We start from the raw sequence: 21,158 nt of genomic DNA, 5'->3' as shown, positions 1-21,158 counted from the left end.
GAAGTACAAGTTAATAATATTTTGATAAGTTTGCACGGTGATAGATGATTACTAGACTTAGTATGGTGATCTCATTGTAAGGTATAAAAATGTCGAATCACTATCTTGTACACCTGAAACTAATATTATATGGTATACCACCTATACTTAAATTTTTAAATATCATTGATTACAGATCACCATAACAAATACAATAATAATTAAAAATTTTGAAATATTGCGTGAATTACCAAAATGTGACCGAGACATGAAGTGAGCAAATGCTGTTGAAAAAGTGGTGCTGATAGACTTGCTTGAAGCAGGGTTGCAACAAACCTTCAATTTGTAAAAAATGCAGTATTTGTGAAGCACAATAAAGCAAGTGCAATAAAACTAGGTATGCCTGTGTGTCATGTAGAGAGATGTCAAGCAGATATAATGTAATGACCTGAATTTGGAACATATTGAGGTTTGGGTATTTAAGAACATAAGCCAGAGATGTTTAGAAGACACTAGCTATGTGAGACATAAGTCCTGGGGCAAATCAGGGCTTCTTTAGCATATATACAGTATTTCAACCTTGGTGATGGTTGGAAGTACCTAGGAGAGGGACTAAGGAGAGAAGGAAATGGAGCTTAGGACAGACCCTAAGCTTAGACAAGTTCTGAGATATTAAGGAGAGTAAAGCCAAAGAAGGAGAGAAAGTCCTAGAAGGAGGTGCAGGGGTTGGCAGCATTGACTGGAAGAGAAAGGCCAAGTGAGGCAGGTTGAATAACAGCACAGGATTTGGCCATCAGGAGTCCTGAGTGCCTCAGTGAAAGCAGCTCAGTGAAAAGGGTGTATTCAAAGATTACTCTTTGCATACGTTTGCAGGGAAGAGGAGAAAGGGGTTCTACATCTCAAAAGACATTAGCTGCCTTTTTTTAGAGAAAAAGAAAAAACAAACCTTCATAAGTTTGATATTAAAAATAGTCTCTTAATATAAAGTGCATTCCTGTAATTATTATCAGACTCAACAATTATTCAATGTTTATTGAATAATCTATATTTCTCTTGTGAATTATGTGCTCATGTCCCTTATCCTTTTTTCTACTGAAAATGGCATGTTTGTTTTATATTCATAAGACATTTAAACCTTTGACTGTAATATGTATTGCAAATATTTTCTCCATTTTGGTCTTTAGATCTAATTTACAGTAACAGTAGCAAATGTGTGTGTGTGTGTGTGTGTGTTTGTATGTGAATGTGTATACATTTAACTTAGGAATAAACTTTACAAGAACTGTGTAGAGTATATGAAGAAAGTTATAAAGTTTACTGAGGTATTTAAAGACCTTTGAATAAATGGAGAGAAATAACATATATTGGAAGTATTCTTTCTCAAATGTAAGGATTTTTGGCAATTTCAATCAAAACCACAATAGGTTTTCTTTTCTGGTGTGAGGAGATCTTGGCAGATTCTTAACTAGCCAAAAAATTTAGAAAAGAGGAGCAGTGAAGGGGCACTTACTCTTCCAGATAATAAAACATATAAATTATCGTCATTAAAACAATATACTAATAAGCATCAGAATAGATAAAATATTTTTTTAAAAAGGTAGACTAGAAACAAACATTTTTTTGGACTGGGAAGAGCTAACTACTCAACATACATAGGAAAAAAATCACATTAGTAATAGATTCAGCTTTAACAATGAGAAGCTTTGGTAAAGCAAATAATACTAGCTCCTAGAATTGTCACTTTCAATAGTTTATCTAGGGTAAATAATTATAAATGTCCACAAAAATTTAGCTACAAATGAGTTCTTTACAGTATCGTTTATAATAGTGAAAAATCTCTAGGAACATAAAATTCCAGTAGAAAAGAATTAGTTAAATTATAATACATGAAACAGAATACTATGTTTGCTTAAAATGTTGTAAAGAAGAATATTTAATAATCTGGATATGGGGCCAGCCAAGTGGCTCAGTTGGTTAAGAGCTCGCTGAAGAGTGCAAACTCTGAGCAACAGTGGTTCAAGTCCTGGCCTGAGCTGAGTTGCCGCTGAGCTGCCAACAGGTGGCAGGATGGCTCAGCTAAAAAAAAAATAAAAAAAATAAAAAATAAAATAAAATAAAAAATAATCTGGATATGATATGTTGCTAATTGAAAAAAGCAAGTTATGAAAGAGTGTATACTATGTGACCCATTTTTTGTTTCAAAAAGAAAACAAGCTATATTTAGGGGAAAATTGTTGAAATTTTAATAGTCTCTGGACAATGGGATTATGGGTGATTTTTACTTTCTTCTACATATCTGAATTTTAAATTTCCTTTAATGAAATGTAGGAATAAATAAGGAAAAGATAACTCAGTTGTTTAAAAAATTGAGATAATGGAAGAGAATACATTTCCATGGAAACTGACTAAAGTAAAAATTCTCATAATGCCTCAAGGAGTTTGTATTCACGTCACTAATTTTTTTTAGCATTTAAATATTTTGACTTGTCAATCAAATGTTATTGATAAAAGTGAAACAATGTTAAACCTGTTAATAATATCAGTCTTATAAATATGATCTATGTCTTTGTCCAGGCTGCCACAGCAAAATACCATTAACTGGGTGGCTTATAAACAACAAATATTTATCTCTCACAGTTCTGGAGGCTGGGAAGTCCAAGATCATGGAGCTGGTAGATTTGGTGTCTGGCGAGGGCCCAATTCCATCTTTTGGTCATGTCCTCACATAGCAGAAAGTGTGAGGGAGCTCTGTGGCCTCTTTTATAAAGACACTAATTCTGTTCATGCGAGCTCCACTCTTATGACCTAATCACCTCCCAAAAGCCCCACCTCCTAATACCATCACATTGGGCATTTGGTTTCAACATATTATTTTTGGGGAGAAACACAAACGTTTAGTCCATAGCAGTCTATATTAGAATGACAGTGGTAATTTCTCTGCTTTCGAATGTACCAGCTGATAGACTGTCTCCAGGTTTCCTAAGAACTGTTTGTTGCAATTAGTCACCCTTTGGCTGCTTTTAAGTTAACGAATTATTTTCTTATACCCAGAGTTCTTCATTCAGGATGCTGCTGCTGCTGCAGAAAACAGGAAACAGTGGGATGCGGGACCGCCTCAGACTCTGCTGCAGATGATGGCAGAGGCCGATGTCACCTCCATCTGTTCCACGAGGCCTGAGGGTGAATTGAGATCAGTTGGCATAAATTGCCAGCAAGAGGAGACCAAGGTCCCAAATGCAGCTAGTGCTCATCCTGACCTGATAGTTCTACAATCCCTATAGATTTGGTATCAAATACCTTCCAAAGAGATTGTTTTGGTTCCTCCCCTACCTCCGGAGAAACTTGTCTGCCAATTATCCTAGACAGTTGACCGCCCTACCTATGAGAATGTAAAGGAGGAAGGGTCCAGAATCCCTCCTTCCCCACAGGGAGAGAGAATGTGTAAGGAAGGGCTGTTGACTTTATTTTCCTTCAAATGCTAGCCCAATAACTTCCTTGCAATTTTTTGGAGGGTTGGTGTTTTGTTTTGTTTTGTTTTAGCTGAACCATCCTGCCACCTGTTGGCAGCTCAGCGGCAGCTCAGCTCGGGCTGGGCATCAAACCGCTGTTGCTCAGAGCTCAAACTCTTGAGCGAGCTCTTACCCAACTGAGCCAATCGGCCGGTCCTAGAGGGTTGGTTTTTTTAATCAATACATTTGGAATTAAAATAATAGCAATGTAGAGAGGTAACAGTGCAAAGATACATATAAAATTGCTTTGGAAACCAATGTGCTATTTAATATTTAAATGTTAGGAGTGTTTCGTATGTGATGAAATTTTCAATCTAAATTCCTTCGTTTACATTTGAGCTCCTGGCATAGTCTTTCCTTAGGAAAGGTTTACAGCAACATCCAGGAGTTACCTTTATAGGTAATGAAAGCTTTTATTACATATTTCCTGTGCTTCTCTTGATGATAACATGGGACTGAGGGAGAACTAAAATGTATACCCATGTTATGAATTGAAATATGTAAGTATATCACTGAAATTAGTTATTATCAGTGTGTGGACTGACATATTTATTCTATTACAAAATACTGACCTTGTTAAACTTGCAAGAAAGGGCTTAAAAACGTAGTACAATTTAATCCATTCTAAGCCAACGAGTCAGTAAGAGGGGAAAGCTAACTTAAAATAAGCAACTATAATAGAAATTTTAACACACCAAGATAGCCAGTTTACAGAGCAAAAAGTGACTCTCCTACTCATCAGCTACGTGACAATGTCACTAAACTTTTCTATATCTCAGTTTTCTTACTAATAAAATGAGTGCGTGGTGGGATGAGGTTACCTCCAAGGCTCTAACATTCTGTGATTTTATAAAAACTCAAATGAAGAAGCATCTTTATGTTCAATAACCCAGCCTCCTTTTCAGATGGCCAAGTGATGGTGATCAAAGGCGTTCCAGAAAATAGGAAACGGTGGCGGCATGAAGCTCCAGGGACTTTAATGAGTGTGTTGGCAGCCACACATCTAACACGTAGCTCATTTTCTGGCAAAGAAGAATTTGGTATGTAATTTATTTTTAAGAACATAACCAGTCCCCTGAGGAATTTTGTCAAAACACTTGTAAATGCAGAAAGGGGATAAAAATACCCTCAGCCTGGAGAAAGAATTGGGAGGGTGTCTGAACCTTTTCAGAAGCTGATTTGTGTTGTCCAAACCTGTTTCAAATGCCATTAACAAAAGACCTGAACTTCCGAGAAGAGTGGGGTAATTTTGTTTAATGTGATCATTTGACAACTGATGAAAAGTTAAGCAAGACTGGTGGCTTTGTAGATAATGAGCTAGTATTGCTTTGCTCTACCTGACAGAATCAGTTTATTTCTGATAGCTATTCAGCAGACTCAAGTTATGATCCTATGGGCAATAAAAATACATTTTAACGTAGTTTTTGGCTTTTGCCTCCAAAGTTTAGCAAGATTATGCTTGTGTTTAAGAGAAACCAACTAAAATTTCTAAAATTTGAGGCAATTCCTATCACAGTGGGGATTTGTCCTCTATCAGGTATGCAGGTGTAAACTGCTACAAGAAAAGCCATTGTGGACAGGCAGGTAGGTGTCAAATGAGGAGCATCTGCACAGGTGGGGGGTCTAGGATCTGGTGCTGCAGAGATGTGAGGCTGAGGTGGCAAAGAGTCATAGAAACAAACTGGATAGTAACAGAGGCTGGCAATGCTAACAAAGTTAAAGAACAGTACAAACATATATACAACACTAAGCATAATGCAAGAATTATCTAATTAATGAAGAGTGGGTCTGCCAGCTTATGCAACCCAAATCTCACAACCTTTGTGAAAGTTGAACCTGAAACAATGTGCAGGATTTGACTGAGACAAGAAGAAAGGGCATGTCAGGTGGGGAGGACTTGAGGAGATACAGTCCTGATTGGAGACTGAGAAAACCGGTTTGATTAAATCTAGGAGCAATAGAAGGGGCCAGAGTCCCTGAGTGTATGAAATCTTTCAGCATTATGGCTTATCGAAGTTGACATGCTGCTGTTTAAAACTTAAGAGACGAGAGAGAAAGAAAAAGAGAGAACACTGCCTTTGAGACTCTCTTTCCAGGACCTTCAAACCACAAACTGAAGGTTAATTGTCTGCTTGTCATCTTCCTTCCCTTCTGTCCTGGGATAAAAGCACTGTCTCTAAGTGGGACTGGAGGTGGCCAGAGGAAGCTTTGCGCAGGCCTGGCTTGGCCTGGGAGCTAAGAGCTGGGGCCCCCGGCTAATAGGAGGGATGGTTTTCATCATGACATTCAGATGGAGACAAACTTGGTGGGTATGATTCTCTCCTCTTTTGTTTGCCCCTATGCTTTTTGGCGTCAACAGAAGAAATGTTCAAACCTATAGAAAAATTTTTATGAGTTTATTTGAGCTAAACGGACCACAGTTGTCCGGAAGCAGAATCTCTACAGATTAAGAAAATGCTCTGGAGAATGGCAGTTTTACAGCTTATTTTATACATTAAAATCAAAGGAGGAGACAAGCCGTAAGAAGAGTTACATGAAATCCATTGGTGGTAGATTAAGGAGGTGGGAGAAAGCAAAGCAGGGAAATCTCTGTGATTGGATAAAAAGTAAAATGGAGAGACACATACTTCTTTTGCATTGGTGCGTACAGGATAGATAATAACTAACATTTACAGCGCATAGGGCTGGTGTGTGGGGAAGGCAATAACAAGGAGGGGTTCTGTGGTCTCTGCTCTGTCTGGTGCATGGGTTGTGCCCTGAGGGTCCTGGAAAAGGAGATTATAGTACTCCATGTTTCAAAGGTATGTTATCTTAAATGCAAAAAAGACAATAGACAGACTCACTTAAGTTAAAGATTGACCTTTGTCAAGAAAGCTAAAGGCCTGGGAGGTGACTACTCTCCACGACCCACTTTTAGTTAGGAATTTTTGTGTTCGGACCATCCTGTGTGGTTACTTTCAGTCTCTGAGTTTGTAAGGACCACCATGTAGGCCTCCCCTGAGCTTGTCAGGTTTAGTATGTGGCCCCTTTTTTCGTCCACAATGGGGAGAGTTACAGAAAACTCTTCTTTTAATCTCTCATGACAAATTAATTCATGAGCTATTGTATTTTCACATGGACAGTTTTACATTAGGCATATACGAGCAATTTATCTAACAAGTGGGATTGGGATTAGAAATAGGAACTTGCCTCCAAAGGTGGCATTCAAAATAAAGTGCAAGTATTTTCTTTTGTAACATGCTGACATCCCCCTCCAGCTCTGCTTTGCTCTTTCAGCCTCTAACTTTGTTGTTGGTCTCATCTCACCTTTCCTATCGGTGCAATCATTGTGACTTCCTGTCCCTCATCATCTTTTTTTTTCCTTCAGCTCACCCTCTGCAGTCCTGCCAGGTCATCCTCCTAAAATGGATGAAGTCTCTTCTTGGTTTAAAATCCTGCAAAAATTCCCCCAACCCCCTTACTCTCAGGATAAAATCCAGACTCTTGGCAGACTCTGAGCACATTAAGGATCAGATGGTCCCTCCCAACCTGGCGCATCCCAAAGCCAAAGCTGCTAGCATTTCTCTATTAGCAAAAATTCTTCCTGGTTCAGAATGAATGCTTCCCTCCCTTTGCCAAAATAACCCCTCCTGTAAGATTTCACTGTGATGTGAACTCCCATTCATTTCTGTCATTATGTTTGATTTTTTAAATAATTTTTAAAAAAATTTATGTGTCAGTATGTTTTATCGGCAGTTACACTTCTCTCCCTACTTTTCCCTATACTACCAGATAGGGCTTTTCAAAGGGGTCTGGATTATACTAGATTCTGAATAAGTGTTTTTTCAATGAATGAGTGAAAGAGCTTGCAACTTGATTAATATGCTTATCTTTAATCCAAAAAACGCTAATAAGTCCTCAAGTTTGTCTACTGTCTTTTCTCTGTGAGCTGCCTCTGACAGTTTCACATTCATTCAGTCTCACTTAGATTCATTCACACTCAAATATTTGTTAAATGTAGGAAATACTGACACTTTATTATTATGTGTATCATTTAAGTGTAGATCATAAAAAAGATGCAGTAGTAATATTATTGTGAACTTTTAGTGATTGCTATAAACTATCTAAATTAAAGTACTGCCTGTGTAGCATAGATAGGGAGCCACTGTTTTAGATGAGTGGGAAAACATCTGGGAGTGTTTTCCTTACAGTCCTCTACGTTTGGTTTCCCTGCTTAATATCCCAGAAGATACTAATGTTCTCTGATCATTAAAAGAAAAGTCACTTTAATTTGTTGTTTACTATCTTTTCTCCTCACTAGATTATAAGCTTGTGAGAGCTTTGTCTTGCTCACCACCCACACTGCCTCTCCATCCCTAGTGTCTGGTCTGCCCAGAACTTATTTGGTGGCCGTAGTCTTTGTGAATGAACATACAGCCATAGGACATTTTTAGTATTAGTTTATGCAAAGGCATGTGATTGCCAATATTTGTGTTGCTATTAGTGGGATAGGGAAATTACATTAAAAATAAATTGTATGGATGTATAGAATCTTCATAATGACTTTCTGCATGGGTAAATTTTAATAGCTTTGATTACAATATGATAGACAACTTATAAATTCTTTTAAAGGTGATTTGTCATAAATTTAAGCATTATTCATATATCCTTCATCAAACAGTCTTTAGCTTAAACTTCCAAATCCTTGAAAATAAATTGCTTTGAAGCTTCTAGCTCTAAATTTCATTTAAAAAGAGACTTTCTCAAGTACATGTTTAATATGTCCTAATTTAAAAAGTTTAAAATAGCAAAACTTTCTAAAATCTTTTTGAATGAATCTTACTAGTAAAAGCTACATACTTAAATAAGGACAAGTATTTTTTTCTTTACATGTGCATAATTAATTCAGATCAGTAACTTTGTTTATAGTTTAACCACTCCAAGTGAATCTTTGGTGGGAAGGTAACCTCCATTTGTCTTGTGTAAGTTTTCAGGCCACATGGTTGCCTTGGTAACATCAAATTGCCTATCCTAATAACAGCTGATTTACATTTCTGTGTTAGCCATTCATTCTTTCTTCTATCCTATTAAACAAGAACAAGAGCCTCCTAAAATTGTCTTCCTAAAACAGGGAAACAAAAATGATCAGATTCCCACACCAAGTGGAATACTCAGGCTGCGTCTAATTAGCCAGACTACCTCATAGATGAGATATATCAATCTACTTCATTAATTTTATGCACTTTAGGAAATAATATGGGCTGTGGTTTTGTATGAAATTTATGTTTGAAGAAAAGTGGGTAAACATTTCATTCCAGTGTGGTGAAATTTCCACTTGTAGGTATGTATATGAATAGTCATGTAATAGTTTACAACAACAAAAAAAGTGCCACACTTTGCTTTTAAATTCACATTTGGAGGAAATTCATATTTCAAATCTCAACATCTTAAATAAATTTCTAATATATGCCTAATGTAAAACTACTCATATGAAAAATAGTAAGTTCATGAATTAATTTACTTGCAGTGATGAAAAGAGAGTGAGAATATATATAACCAAAATAGCACATAAATTGGGAGTGGTAAATTATAGTTAGAATATTTTGCATTTACACATTGTTTGGGAAGTGGTGACAGTATTAAGTTATATTATACTTCAAGATGTTAAGAATACATTTGGTAATATCTAGGGTAAATACTATATTACAGTAAAATTATGTATAATATACAAACAAGAAAAAATTGAGATTATAATAAATACTTAATTCAAAAAGTGGCAAGAAAGAAAAAAGCAACATAGGATTGATGGGCCAATAGAAAACAAATAGTAAGATGGTAGATTTAAACTCAAATATATAAAAAAATATGTAAAGACTAAAGATTCCAATTAAAAGACAGGGTTTCAGACTGGATTAAAAGAAAAAAAAAAAGACCCAACTATATGCTGCTTTCAAAAGACACTCTTTAGGGCCTGCCGAGTGGCGTGTTGGTTAAGAACTGGCTTGGGACGCCAGAGGGTCCCGGTTCGGATCCCACATATGAGGGCCAGTGACACTGCCCTCTGCAGCTAAGATGCTGAACAACAGCTCAACCTGGAGCTGGGCTGCCGTGAGTCTCCGGCGATGTCGTAGGCTGCAGCCCCTGCTGCAGTGGGTTGCCATGAGCCAGCGTGAGCGGCCAGCAGCCGCAGTGAGCGGCCGTCCAGAAGCCGGCGACTGATCTGCCTCGCCCGGGAAGAGCGCAATGATGGTGCCAACTTGGGCCAGTGAAGCAACGTCCTCCACAACTAGACTGAAGAACAAAACGACAGCAACTTGTCTGTTCCCCTTCCCCCAATTCCCCAGCACTGTTCCCATCCCCCAATTCCTTAATTAAAAAAAAAAAGACACTCTTTAAATATAAGTATGCAGAAAGGTGGAAGGTAAATAGGTGGAAAAAATATAACATGCAAACACTAACTAAAAGAAAATTTCACTTTAAGGCAAGTAGCATAACTATAAATAAAGACTTTTCATAATGAAAAAAGTATCAATGTATCAGAAAGATACAATGTTCTAAAATTTGTATGTACCTAATAACAGTATAAAACATATAAAGCAAAAGTTGGCAGATCTAATAGAAAAAGCAAAAGTTGACAAATCTAATAGAAATAAATCGTCCACATAGTGGGAAAATGTAATGTACCTTTCTCAGTGGTTGATTGAACAGACAAAATCAGTAAGGATGTAAAAAATTTGAACAACAGAATTAATAAACTTGACATGATTGACAGATTTAGAACATTACATCCAACCGTGGCAGAAAATAGCTTCTTTTCAAGTACACATGGAACATTTACCAGTATTTTTCAAAGCTGGGCCATAAAATTTTATTTCAGTAATTCTTATCTCATTTAATACCCACGCCACATTCTAATTTCCCCAGTTGTCCCCAAAATGTCCTTTACATCTGATAGTCCAAAGCAGTATCCTCTCAAGGACGAATATTTCATGTGATTAATATTTCACTTGTCTCTTTTAAATTAGCACAGATCTCCTCTGCATCCTTTTCTTTATGACAGTGATTTGTTGAAGGTATTACCATGTTGTCCTGCAGAATGTCCCATCTTCTGGATTTGTCTGATTGGTTTTTGTTTTGTAAATAAAAATGTATCATATGTGTGTGTATATATATGTATATATATATATATATATTTTTTTTAAAGATTTTATTGAGGAATTGGGGGAGGGGAACAGCATTGGGGAATCAGGGAAGGGGAACAGACAAGTTGCTGTCCTTTTGTTCTTTAGTCTAGTTGTGGAGGTCATCACTTCACTGGCCCATGTTGGTATTATCATTGCGCTCTTCCCACATGAGGCAGTTGCTTGCCGGCCACTCACGACGGCTCACGGCAGCTCACGAAAGCGCACGCCAGCTGCCGGCCAGCCCCACTGTAGCCTACGCCATCGCCGATGACTCATGGCAGCCCAGCTCCTGGTCGAGCTGTTGTTCACCATCTTAGCTGTAGAGGGCACAGCATCACTGGCCCATGTGGGATCTGAACCAGGGCCCTGCTGCTCAGAGCTGGCGTCCCATGCCAACTCTTAACCAATGTGCTATTTGGCCGGCCCCCTTGTTTATTTCTTATAAACTGAAAATTATATCTAAAGTTTGATGGTTTGAAGTTAAAGGAGTTTTGCTAAATATATTCTAGGTAATGTTGTATACTTTATATTGCATCACAGCAGAAAACAAGTCTTATTGATTCATCATTAGTAAGGCAAAGGCTGACCACTAATTGAAGGAGGTGCTAGACTGACAACCTCCAGTTTACAATTATATTTTACATCTTAAGACTAGAATGCAATCTGTGCAGTGTACTGTGGCACTACAGAAATGTACAAATTTCCATCAACCATTCATTCAGTGGTTTTAACATCAATTAATAATTCTTGCCTAAAGCAATTATTTCCATAGTATTTGTGGAATGTTTTTCTAATTCAATCATTCAAAGTATTAAATCTGTAGATAATCAAATATAGCAATCTTTTCCTTTGTGTATTGTTAGGATGCTTAGAATGGCTTTTCCAGCTTGAAGTCTGAAAAATATTCACTCTTATTTTCTAGTTCTTTTTCTGTTTTATTTTTTCACAATTCAATCTTTAATCCTTTGGTATTTATTTTTATATAATGTAGGAACTAACTTTAATTTTTTCTCCAAATAGCCAACTTTCCAAAAATTTTTATCAACTAGTAGATTTTCTTATTGGTTTAAAATTTATTTTACTTTATCCTTATATATACTTGGATCCATTCCTAGGCTATTTCTTCTCTATTGATACATAAATATAATTCCTTACACCCATATCATTGTTTGATTTTTCTTGTAGGATTTTTTTTACTATGATAGTATAAATTTCCTCTGTAAAAATGTTTAAAGGGTGTATTGTGCCAAGAGGAAACACTGCAAAATATCTAAATATTTACATTTACATTTGGAATACATAAAGGTTGTTTTTATATCAGATTCTCTCTGCAGTATATAATCAGGCAGCATTAAATAATGGTTAAGAATGGGATATATATATATATATATATATATATATATATATATATGGTATAATTTTGGCCCTAATACTACCAATAAGATAACCAACCTTTCTTCAGTTTCCTCCTTTGTAAAATCAGTATTAATATGGTATCAACCTCAAAGCGTTGTTTTGAATATTAAGTGAGATACTATATATAAATTGTCTAGAAAGTTGCCTGTCTGTGTATGTGCTTTATAAGTTACAGCTTTTAAAATAGTGGCCAAGAATACCAGTTCTGATGCAGGTTCTAACTCATTACCATGTGATCTTAGGCTAGTCACTTAACCCCTCTGTGCCTCAGTTTCCTGAAATTCACCAGTGCTGAGGTGCACATCATCCTCTTTCCTTTTTTAATGTTTCTGAAATTGGGATGCAGTGTACAGTCAATGGTGTTTTATAGTCACTGTAGGCCAGGCAGTATTCCTGATATACTATTATTGTCTGGGCCACAGTTTATATTAAAACTTTTAGAATGGGTGCCAGTGGGTAGGGATTTTTTTTCCTGGAGGCTAACATGAAACACTGTTTTGACCCTTAAGAGCCAGTTGGTTGTAGAGTGCATGTGGGAGAGGTAAATTACTGTAGATTATAGAAATGAGCATAGTCCTTCACTCTTCCCTGTAACCTTGGCTTTCACAATATGACTTTATAGCAACTCCATCATTAAATGTTTTTTTTCCACTCTCCCCTCGAATTTCAACTGGCCTTGTGATTTGCTTAGCCAGTGGAATGCAGTCGAAGTGGTGGTGTGCCAAGTCTGAGTATTCAGGGAGCTTGTGCTCTTTTCTTTTGGAACCCTGTCAAGCTCTCAACTAGCTTGAGTTGGCCTGCTGGAAAATGAGAGACCATGTGGTACAGAGACACAGTCCATCTCAAGAGAGGCCATACTAGTCCAATTAGCCTCCAGCTGGCCTGGCCAGTGAGTGCAGATGCATGAGTATGCCCGCTGATACCAGAAGAGCCACCAGCTAAGCCCAGCTAACTTTGCCTAACTGCAGAATTTTAACCTAAATAAATGGTTACTGTTTCAAGCCACTAAGTTAAGTGGTGGTTTATTTTTCTGCAGAAGCTAACTAATGTAGACATACTTAGCAAAATTCCCAAAGTGGTAGTTAAAAGTAGTCTAGTTCTAACATAATTTTAAAGGCACCGAAGAAACCAGTATTTTCAGTTATTGTGAATTCTTTTAGTTCTTTTGTGTATTCTTTTAAGAAAATCTGTTTCAACAATGCTCTTGATTGCAACAAGATTGAAATTATGCAGAAAAAAATAACAGACATCAATGACAAGCATATGAAAAGATGCGCAACACCACTAATCATCAGGAAAATTCAAATCAAAACCAGAAAGAGATATCACCTCACACCCATTTTGATTGCTGCTATCAGAAACAGAAAATAACAAGTGTTGGCAAGGATCTGGATTAATTGGAACCTTTATGCACTGTTGGTGGGATTGTAAAATAGTGTAGCCATTATGGAATACAGTATGGAGGTTCCTAAAAAATATTAAAATAGTACTACCATATGATCCAGCAATTCTACTTCTGGGTATATACCAAAAGAACGGAAAACAAGATCTCAAAGAGAAATTTTTGCACACGGATGTTCATTGTAGCATTATTCACAATAGCCAAGATGTGGAAGCAATATGAATGTCATTGATGTGATGGATGAATGGATAAAGAAAATGTGGTATAAACATACAATAGAATATTATTCAGCCTTAAAAAAGAAGAAAATCCTGTCATATGCTACAACATATGGACTTTGAGGACATTATGCTAAGTGAAATAAGTTAATCTCAAAAAGACAAATACTGTATCATTCCACTTACATGAACTATCTGAAATAGTCAAACTCAGAAACAGAAAGTACAAAGGTAGTTTCCAAGACTCTGAAAATGAGGAATTTCAATTATACCTTATCCAATGTGTTTCACTATATTTTCCTTTTTATGAGTATGCAAGAGTGATATAAGACTAAAAATATATGCTTAGAAAGAATTAAAAGAGTTCTTGTAATAATTTATATTTGTAACTTATAAATTCTAAGGGTAAGAAAACATTGTGTCATTTTATTGGGAACATTTTCTTTGCTATTGGTGTATAAAATAAAAATGCATCTTACAATCAGTGGAATCTTAGAGTTGTCATGGGGAAGCTGCATTGCCATAAAGAAATAAAATATTGTACTATCTTCAGTCTGATCTTTTTCCCAAGAGAAAGAAAATTACATTTTAAATAACAACAATAAATCCACCCCCCTGCCAGATAAAGTTGTGTGTATGTGCTTTGAGTTTTCTCTGCAGACAGTAATGATTAAGCCTAACAATGAGCTGGATACTCATTTTATAGAAACAGTGAAGTATAGGGTGGCCCAATAATGTTGGCAATTTAAAATTTTTTCCAACGCAAGATTTAAAAAATTTTTCTATTCAATCAAAGCATGTACCCTCAAAGTGGGAGTATTTTGTCTCTTCGTTACTTATCCTTATTCCTCTCACTTCCTTTTCTTGTGTTGCTTTCTAGTTTCAGTACAATGTTGAGTAGTTGGGGTTTCAGTTGTCATCACTGCCTTATATTCATTTTAGTGGAAATGATACAAAGGTTTTACCATTATGTTTGATATTCATTATAAGATTTTTGGTACATACCCCTCATCAGGTGTATAAGGTTGGATCTTTAATCTCTCTCTCTGTCATTTTTTAAACAGTGGCAACATTGAAACAATGGCATCCTAAAGAAGATGAGGGGAAGGTGGGAATGGCCTCTGGCATTGAGGTGGATGAGGAACAACTAGAACCAAGATCTGATGATGATGATACGTAAGTAGGTCATATCCAGGTGCCTAAATGAAAGGAGAACGTTCAAATGCTGTTGTTGAGACATAGAAGATACCCTCAGAAACCTACCTGAGGAGACCAGGTTTTTTTATATTCATGGGTTTGTTTCTGGGCTCTCCATTCTTTTCCAGTGGCATTGTCATCTATCTCTGCATCAGTGGTGTTCTGTCTTGATTACGGTGGCTTTATCATACCTTTTGATATCTGGTAGGGCTAGTCCCCACACCTTCATCTAGTCTCCACATCTTTTTCTTCAAACTTATCTTAGCTGTTGTTTCCCTTTATCAACATATATACCTTTACATTCTCTTGTAAAGTGTCATGAAAACTTGGTTGGGATTTTGATGAGAATGACATTACATTTCTTGATTAATTTGAATAAGAATTGACATCTTTGTGATTATAAATCTTGACAGCCATGAATATAGTACAGCTCTCCATCTGTCATGTCTGTTTTTATATTCTTCAGTATTTTTGTAGTTTTCTTCATGGCATAGGTGCCATTTAATTTTTGGGTTTTTTTGTTGCCATTGTTAATAGGGTCATTTTTCTCTTGTGCTTTCAACTTGGCTGATGCTGGTGTATAGAACACTATTGCTGTTTTATCTTGTAACCTTATTGAATTCTCTTATTAGTTTTAAAATTTGGAGTCCTTTGAATTTTAAAAATGTTATTATAATTTACTTTAAAATATGGTAATATATTCATATCGTTCCAAATTTAAAAGGTACACTCTTTCTGAAGTCTTCCTACTGTCTCTACCTCAGCCATACAATTCCTCTCCCCAATGGGAACCAATCTAATCTGCTTTTTGTGCATACTTCTCCTGAGGAATTCCATTAAAATGTAAGCAAATATGTATAACTTGTGTATATATGTGTTCTATTTCTCTTTTACAGAAATAGTTTCATAGTGTACATACTATCATGAAACTTTCTTTTTTCCCTTAGCAGTGTTTCTTGAATACCTATCGCCATATAAAATAGTCATATGTGTGTGTGTGTGTGTGTGTGTGTGTGTGTGTGTGTGTGTGTATTTAAATCCCAGAACAGCAATGTATTGGGTCAAAGAATATGTACATTTGTATTGGATATTGTCAGATTGTTCTTGTCAATTATAAAATTGATAATTAAAAAACCATTACAGAGGCCGGCCGAGTGGCTCAGTTGGTTAAGAGCTCACTCAAGAGTGTGAGCTCTGAGCAGCAGTGGTTCGATTCCCGGCCAGAGCTGAGCTGCCGCTGAGCTGCCAAAAGGTGGCAGGATGGCTTGGCTAAAAAAATATATAAAAAAGTAAAAAAACATTGCAGTTTAGTTTTAATTAGTTTTGTTTGTTTTTTTTTTAATGAGTGAGGTTGTCTTTACATATGCTTAAGATCCATGTTTGTTTCCTCCTGTGGGAACAATTTATTAAATGACCTTAGCTGTTTAAAAATTTAGGCTATTAATATTGTATTCATTTGGGGAACTTTTTGTATATTAGAAAAATTAGTTTTTTATCTGTAATACGATTTAAGAATATTTCCTCCAGTTTTTTGTTTGCCTTTTGATTTTATTTATTATAGTGGCTTGCACCATGTAGGAATTTCTTTTTTCTTTTTTTTTTTGGAATTTATTATTTTTATTTAGTTAGATTTATCATTTTTTTAAATAAAAAGTGATATCAGGATTTAAAAAGAACTTTTATAATGTAATTTTCTATTTAGTTAAATATTTTATTTATCTGAAATTTTACTTGTATTATACTGCGAAGTGTGGCTCCAACTTTATTTTTTTCCCCCAAATAAGTCCTTACTGTTCCAGCGCCATTTATTGAAAATCTTTGTTTTTGCTACCAATTTGAAATGCCACTTTTATGATATACAGAATTTTTATATGTATTTCCATCCTACTTCTATTCTTTGTAGTCTGATTACTGTATTATAAACTGTATTATAAGTGCTTATACTATGGATTATTATTTGGGGGGCCTGGTTCCCCCAAATATTTCTGTTTTTCAGGATTTTCCTGTCTAGTCTTGTTTATTTTTCCATATGAACATTAGAATCAACTTGTCTAGAAAATAAAGGAGGAAAGAAAGGGACAGAGGGAGGGAGGAAGGTAGGGGAGAGAAAAAGAGGAAGGAGGGAGGGAAGGGAAGGAGAGGAAGGTGGGAAGAGAGGGAAGGAGGGAGAAAGGAAGGAAGAATTTTCTCAGCCTGCTTGCTGCCAGGAGAATTTGGATTCCAGCAGCCTCTGCTGATTTAGCACTGTCTCTGTCCACTTGGTCCAACCTTGCTATGTTTCTGCATATATATTTTTTCAAAAGTCTTGTAAAGTCTTGCAAATCTTACTGGGGTTCACTTCATTAGACAAAAGCCAGACCCCGCAAATCTTTTTGAGATAAACCACACTCAGTCTTGAGCTTTTGCTCAAGATGTTCCCCTTAAGCTTCCTAAAAACCCTACTGTTTGAGAATAATTTTGAGATTCACCCAAGTTGTTACATGTATTGAAAGTTCATTCTTTTTATTGCTAAGCAGTATTCTGTTGTATGGATGTACCACAATTGATTTATACATTCTCCTATTGATGGACATTTGGGTTGTTTCTAGTTTTGGGCTATTACAAATAAAGCTGTTGTGAATATTTATGTAAATGTCTTTGTGTGTGGCCATAGGTTTTCATTTCTCATGAGTAGTAAATTCCTAGGAATGGAATGACTAAATTGTATGGTAGGTGAATGTTTAACTTTTTACGAAATTGCCAAACTGTTTTCCAAAGTGGTGGTGCCATTTTACATTCCCATGAACAGTGTGTAATAGTCTAGTGGCTCTGCATCTTTATCAACGCCCAGTATGGTCAGTTTAAAAACTTTTAACTAATTTAATGGGTGTGTATGGTGTCTTCGTAATTTTGAGTTGCAGGCATTGTTTACATATCCTTGCTACCAGTCCTGCCACTCTCTTGAGTTTTCTTATTAATTTTCTTAATAGTATGATTCAAGCCTGAAGTGTCTGACTAATGTGTTTTTAAATCGTTCTTTTAAAAGTCAGGATTTCTAATTTATTTGGATTTTGGACAGAGACCATCATCTAAATATTAGTGATTTAAAAAAAATGTATTGGGACTCTTATTGCCATTTAGTACAATGTCAATTTTATGACTGTAACATATGTACTTGGAAAACAAATGCACGTTCTTACTATTTTGGGGCTACATATGTTCTATATGATTATTATATCAAGCTTAAAAATTTTTTTTGTTTATTATTCTATAACCTTTGTTTTTTGCTTCCAGTAAAATCTGAACTATGGTAAAATCTGAACAGAGATACAGTAAAATCTGAACTATGTTTGTGGTTTTGATGCTTTCTCATAAATCTGGTTTCCTTTTCAATGTACTTTAAATATATAGAAGCTCAGTTTGATAGAGTGTGCATTTTTTACATTATGTATTGTCACTTTTGTCCCTAATTAATGCTGTTTGCCTTAAATTCTATTTTGTCTGATACTGATATTGCTATTTCAATTTTTAAATTATTTTATTTTATTTTTTAGTATTTTTATGACATATTTTTCTATTGTTTTATTTTTATCGTTTCTGTGTGGTTTCATCATAATGTGTGTGTGTTTTTAAAATTTTTTTTCTTTCTTTTCTTTTTTTAATTGGGGAACAGTGTGTTTTTCCAGGACCCATTAGTTCCAAGTCAAGTAGTTGCTTCAACCTAGTTGTGGAGGGCACAGCTCAGTGGCCCATATGGGAATAGAACCGGCAACCTTGGTGTTATGAGCCTGTGCTCTAACCAACTGAGCTAACTGCCCACCCTATAATGTGTTTCTTACAAAGTACTTGTAGCTGATTGATATGCTCCTTGTCATGTGATAATTCTGTCTTTAATTAGTTTAATTGAATGAAATTAATTATAATTATCAACATATTTGGGCTTCACTATAAGATTTTTTTTTGTTAATATTTTTTTATTGGGGGGATGGGAACAGACAAGTTGCTGTTGTTTTGTTCTTCAGTCTAGTTGTGGAGGACGTTGCTTCACTGGCCCAAGTTGGCACCATCATTGCGTTCTTCCCTGGCGAGGCAGATCAGTCGCCGGCTTCTGGATGGCCGCTCACTGCGGCTGCTGGCCGCTCACGCTGGCTGCTGGCTACACACAGTAGTCCATGGCAACCCACTGCAGCAGGGGCTGCAGCCTACGCCGTCGCTGGGCGACTCACGGCAGCCCAGCTCCAGGTTGAGCTGTTGGTCAGTATCTTAGCTGTGGAGGGCAGTGTCACTGGCCCTCATATGTGGGATCCGAACCGGGACCCTCTGGCGTCCCAAGCCAGTTCTTAACCATCGCGCCACTCGGCCGGCCCTTCACTGTAAGTTTTAAGCTTGATTTTGTGTTTTACCTCCACGTCTCATTTCCTTTTCCCTCTTCTTTTCCAGCCTTTTGTAAGGTTGACAAACTTTTCTATATTACTGTTTTTCCTCTATACTAGTTTTTAAGATACAGACTATATTTCTATTCTTTTAATAGTTAGCTTTTATACATTACCTACAAATTGATCTAACAGATTCAAAAGTTGCTCAGTATTCCTTTCTCTCTCCCGAATATGAAAATCACAGTTTAAATAACCACTAAAACCTTGGCATCCTGATATTGTTTTTTAGTTATAATTTTATTTAAAAAACTTTTTCATTGTGGAAAATTTCAAACATAGTAAAAGTAGAGAGAATAACATAATAAACCCTCATGTAGCCATCATCTAGCTTTAACAATGATCAACATTGCTCTTTACTTCCCCCACACCTCCTACACATTATTTTTTGTAAGTTTGGAACATTCTAACTTTTAGACATCAAATAATTTCATCCAATTTTACCTTTTTAAAAATAGATAAATATATACATATTTAAAATATAGAAATCTGTATCATTTTCAAGTATATGTTTAATCTCAAACTTAATTCAGTTTGCCAACATAGTTTATCATTTCCTACACTTGCCATGTTTTTTTCTAGTCCATCCTTTCCTCTGGTTTCAGTTTTCTTCTTGTCAATGTATATCATTTAATAATTCTTTAAGATAGGTCAGACATTGGCATACTCTCTTATTGACTGCATGTCTAAAATTGTTTTATTTGAACCTTGATCTTTAGCAGTAATGTAGCTGGGCAAACCATTTTAGGTTGACAGTTATTTTTCTTCTGGTCTCTATTATTGTTGATGAGAAATCTGCTGTCATCTAATTGTTTTTCTTTTAGAAATATGCCAACTTTCTCTCTAGTACTTTCATAATTTTCTTCTTATCTTTATGTTCTTATGTTTCACTGTGGTATGCCTAGGTCTGGATTTGTCTTTTTTCCTTCTTGGTTCACCTTATTCTGAGAACTTCTTTTTTCAGTTCTGGAAAATTTTTACTTATTATTTCTCCAAATACTGCTTTTCCTATTCCCTCCATTTTGGACCTCCAATTAGATATAGCTCCTCAATCTCTCCCCAATAACATCTAATGGAACTTCCATATTTTTATTCTTTTTATTCCATTTTAGGTGAATTTTTTAATACTGTTTTCCAATCTTATCTATTAAGTTTTTTTTGTTTGTTTTTTGTTTTTTTAGCTGAGCCATCCTGCCACCTGTTGGCAGCTCAGCGGCAGCTCAGCTTAGGCCGGGCATCCAACTGCTGTTGCTCAGAGCTCAAACTCTTGAGCGAGTGAGCTCTTAACCAACTAAGGCACTCGGCCGGCCCCCTATTATTAATATAAGTTATCTATTTCATCTCTAAGATTTATAATTTTTGTATGTATTCTTGCTTCATTATTGCATAATTATTTTCCTTATTTTAAAAACATTTTAAAATGGATGCTGTGCTTTAGTTTATCTCTTTGAGCATACTTACTTTAAGAGCTTTATCGAAATCCTCCTCCCTCGCTGCCATCTGTTGAAAGTCAGCCCTCCACACAAGGAGCTTGTAAATGAATAAACAAATAAGCAAGGAAATAAGAATGAAAAAAAAATCCTTTATAAAAATAGTTTCACCTGGAGTCAGTTCATGTTCTAATTTTTTTGTTGTTCATGCCCATCTTTATTACCGTTAGATTTTATTCATGTATTATGGGATTCTAGTTCGCGGGCTCATTTTGTTTTGGAGGGTTTTTATTTTTTTTCCTTTTTAAATTTTCTTCCTTCCCTTCCTGTCTCTGTGTACATCCTATATACCTAGTAGGTTTTTGTTTTCTTCAATGGGTTCTCCTCCATTCTTGTTAGCTGGAACCTTTGAAGGGCTACACATCAGTACAA

At 35.9% G+C, this 21,158-nt stretch overlaps 1 protein-coding gene across 1 annotated transcript in view; it reads left to right on the top strand.

Annotated features, from left to right (window-relative positions):
- The window catches only part of NEK5 (NIMA related kinase 5), an 87,703-nt gene that overhangs the window by 63,048 nt on the left and 3,497 nt on the right, over nucleotides 1–21,158 (top strand). Inside the window, exons 20-22 of the mRNA XM_019668894.1 lie at nucleotides 3,031–3,159; nucleotides 4,394–4,528; nucleotides 14,752–14,863. Of these exons, the coding sequence (XP_019524439.1) occupies nucleotides 3,031–3,159; nucleotides 4,394–4,528; nucleotides 14,752–14,863 (376 nt within the window). The remainder of the gene's footprint in view (nucleotides 1–3,030; nucleotides 3,160–4,393; nucleotides 4,529–14,751; nucleotides 14,864–21,158) is intronic.

This window comes from Hipposideros armiger, unplaced genomic scaffold (assembly GCF_001890085.2).
Source record: "Hipposideros armiger isolate ML-2016 unplaced genomic scaffold, ASM189008v1 scaffold_541, whole genome shotgun sequence".
Classification (NCBI taxonomy): domain Eukaryota; kingdom Metazoa; phylum Chordata; class Mammalia; order Chiroptera; family Hipposideridae; genus Hipposideros; species Hipposideros armiger.
The sequence above is the reverse complement of the archived record's forward strand: the minus strand, read 5'-3'. Positions and strand labels throughout refer to the sequence as shown.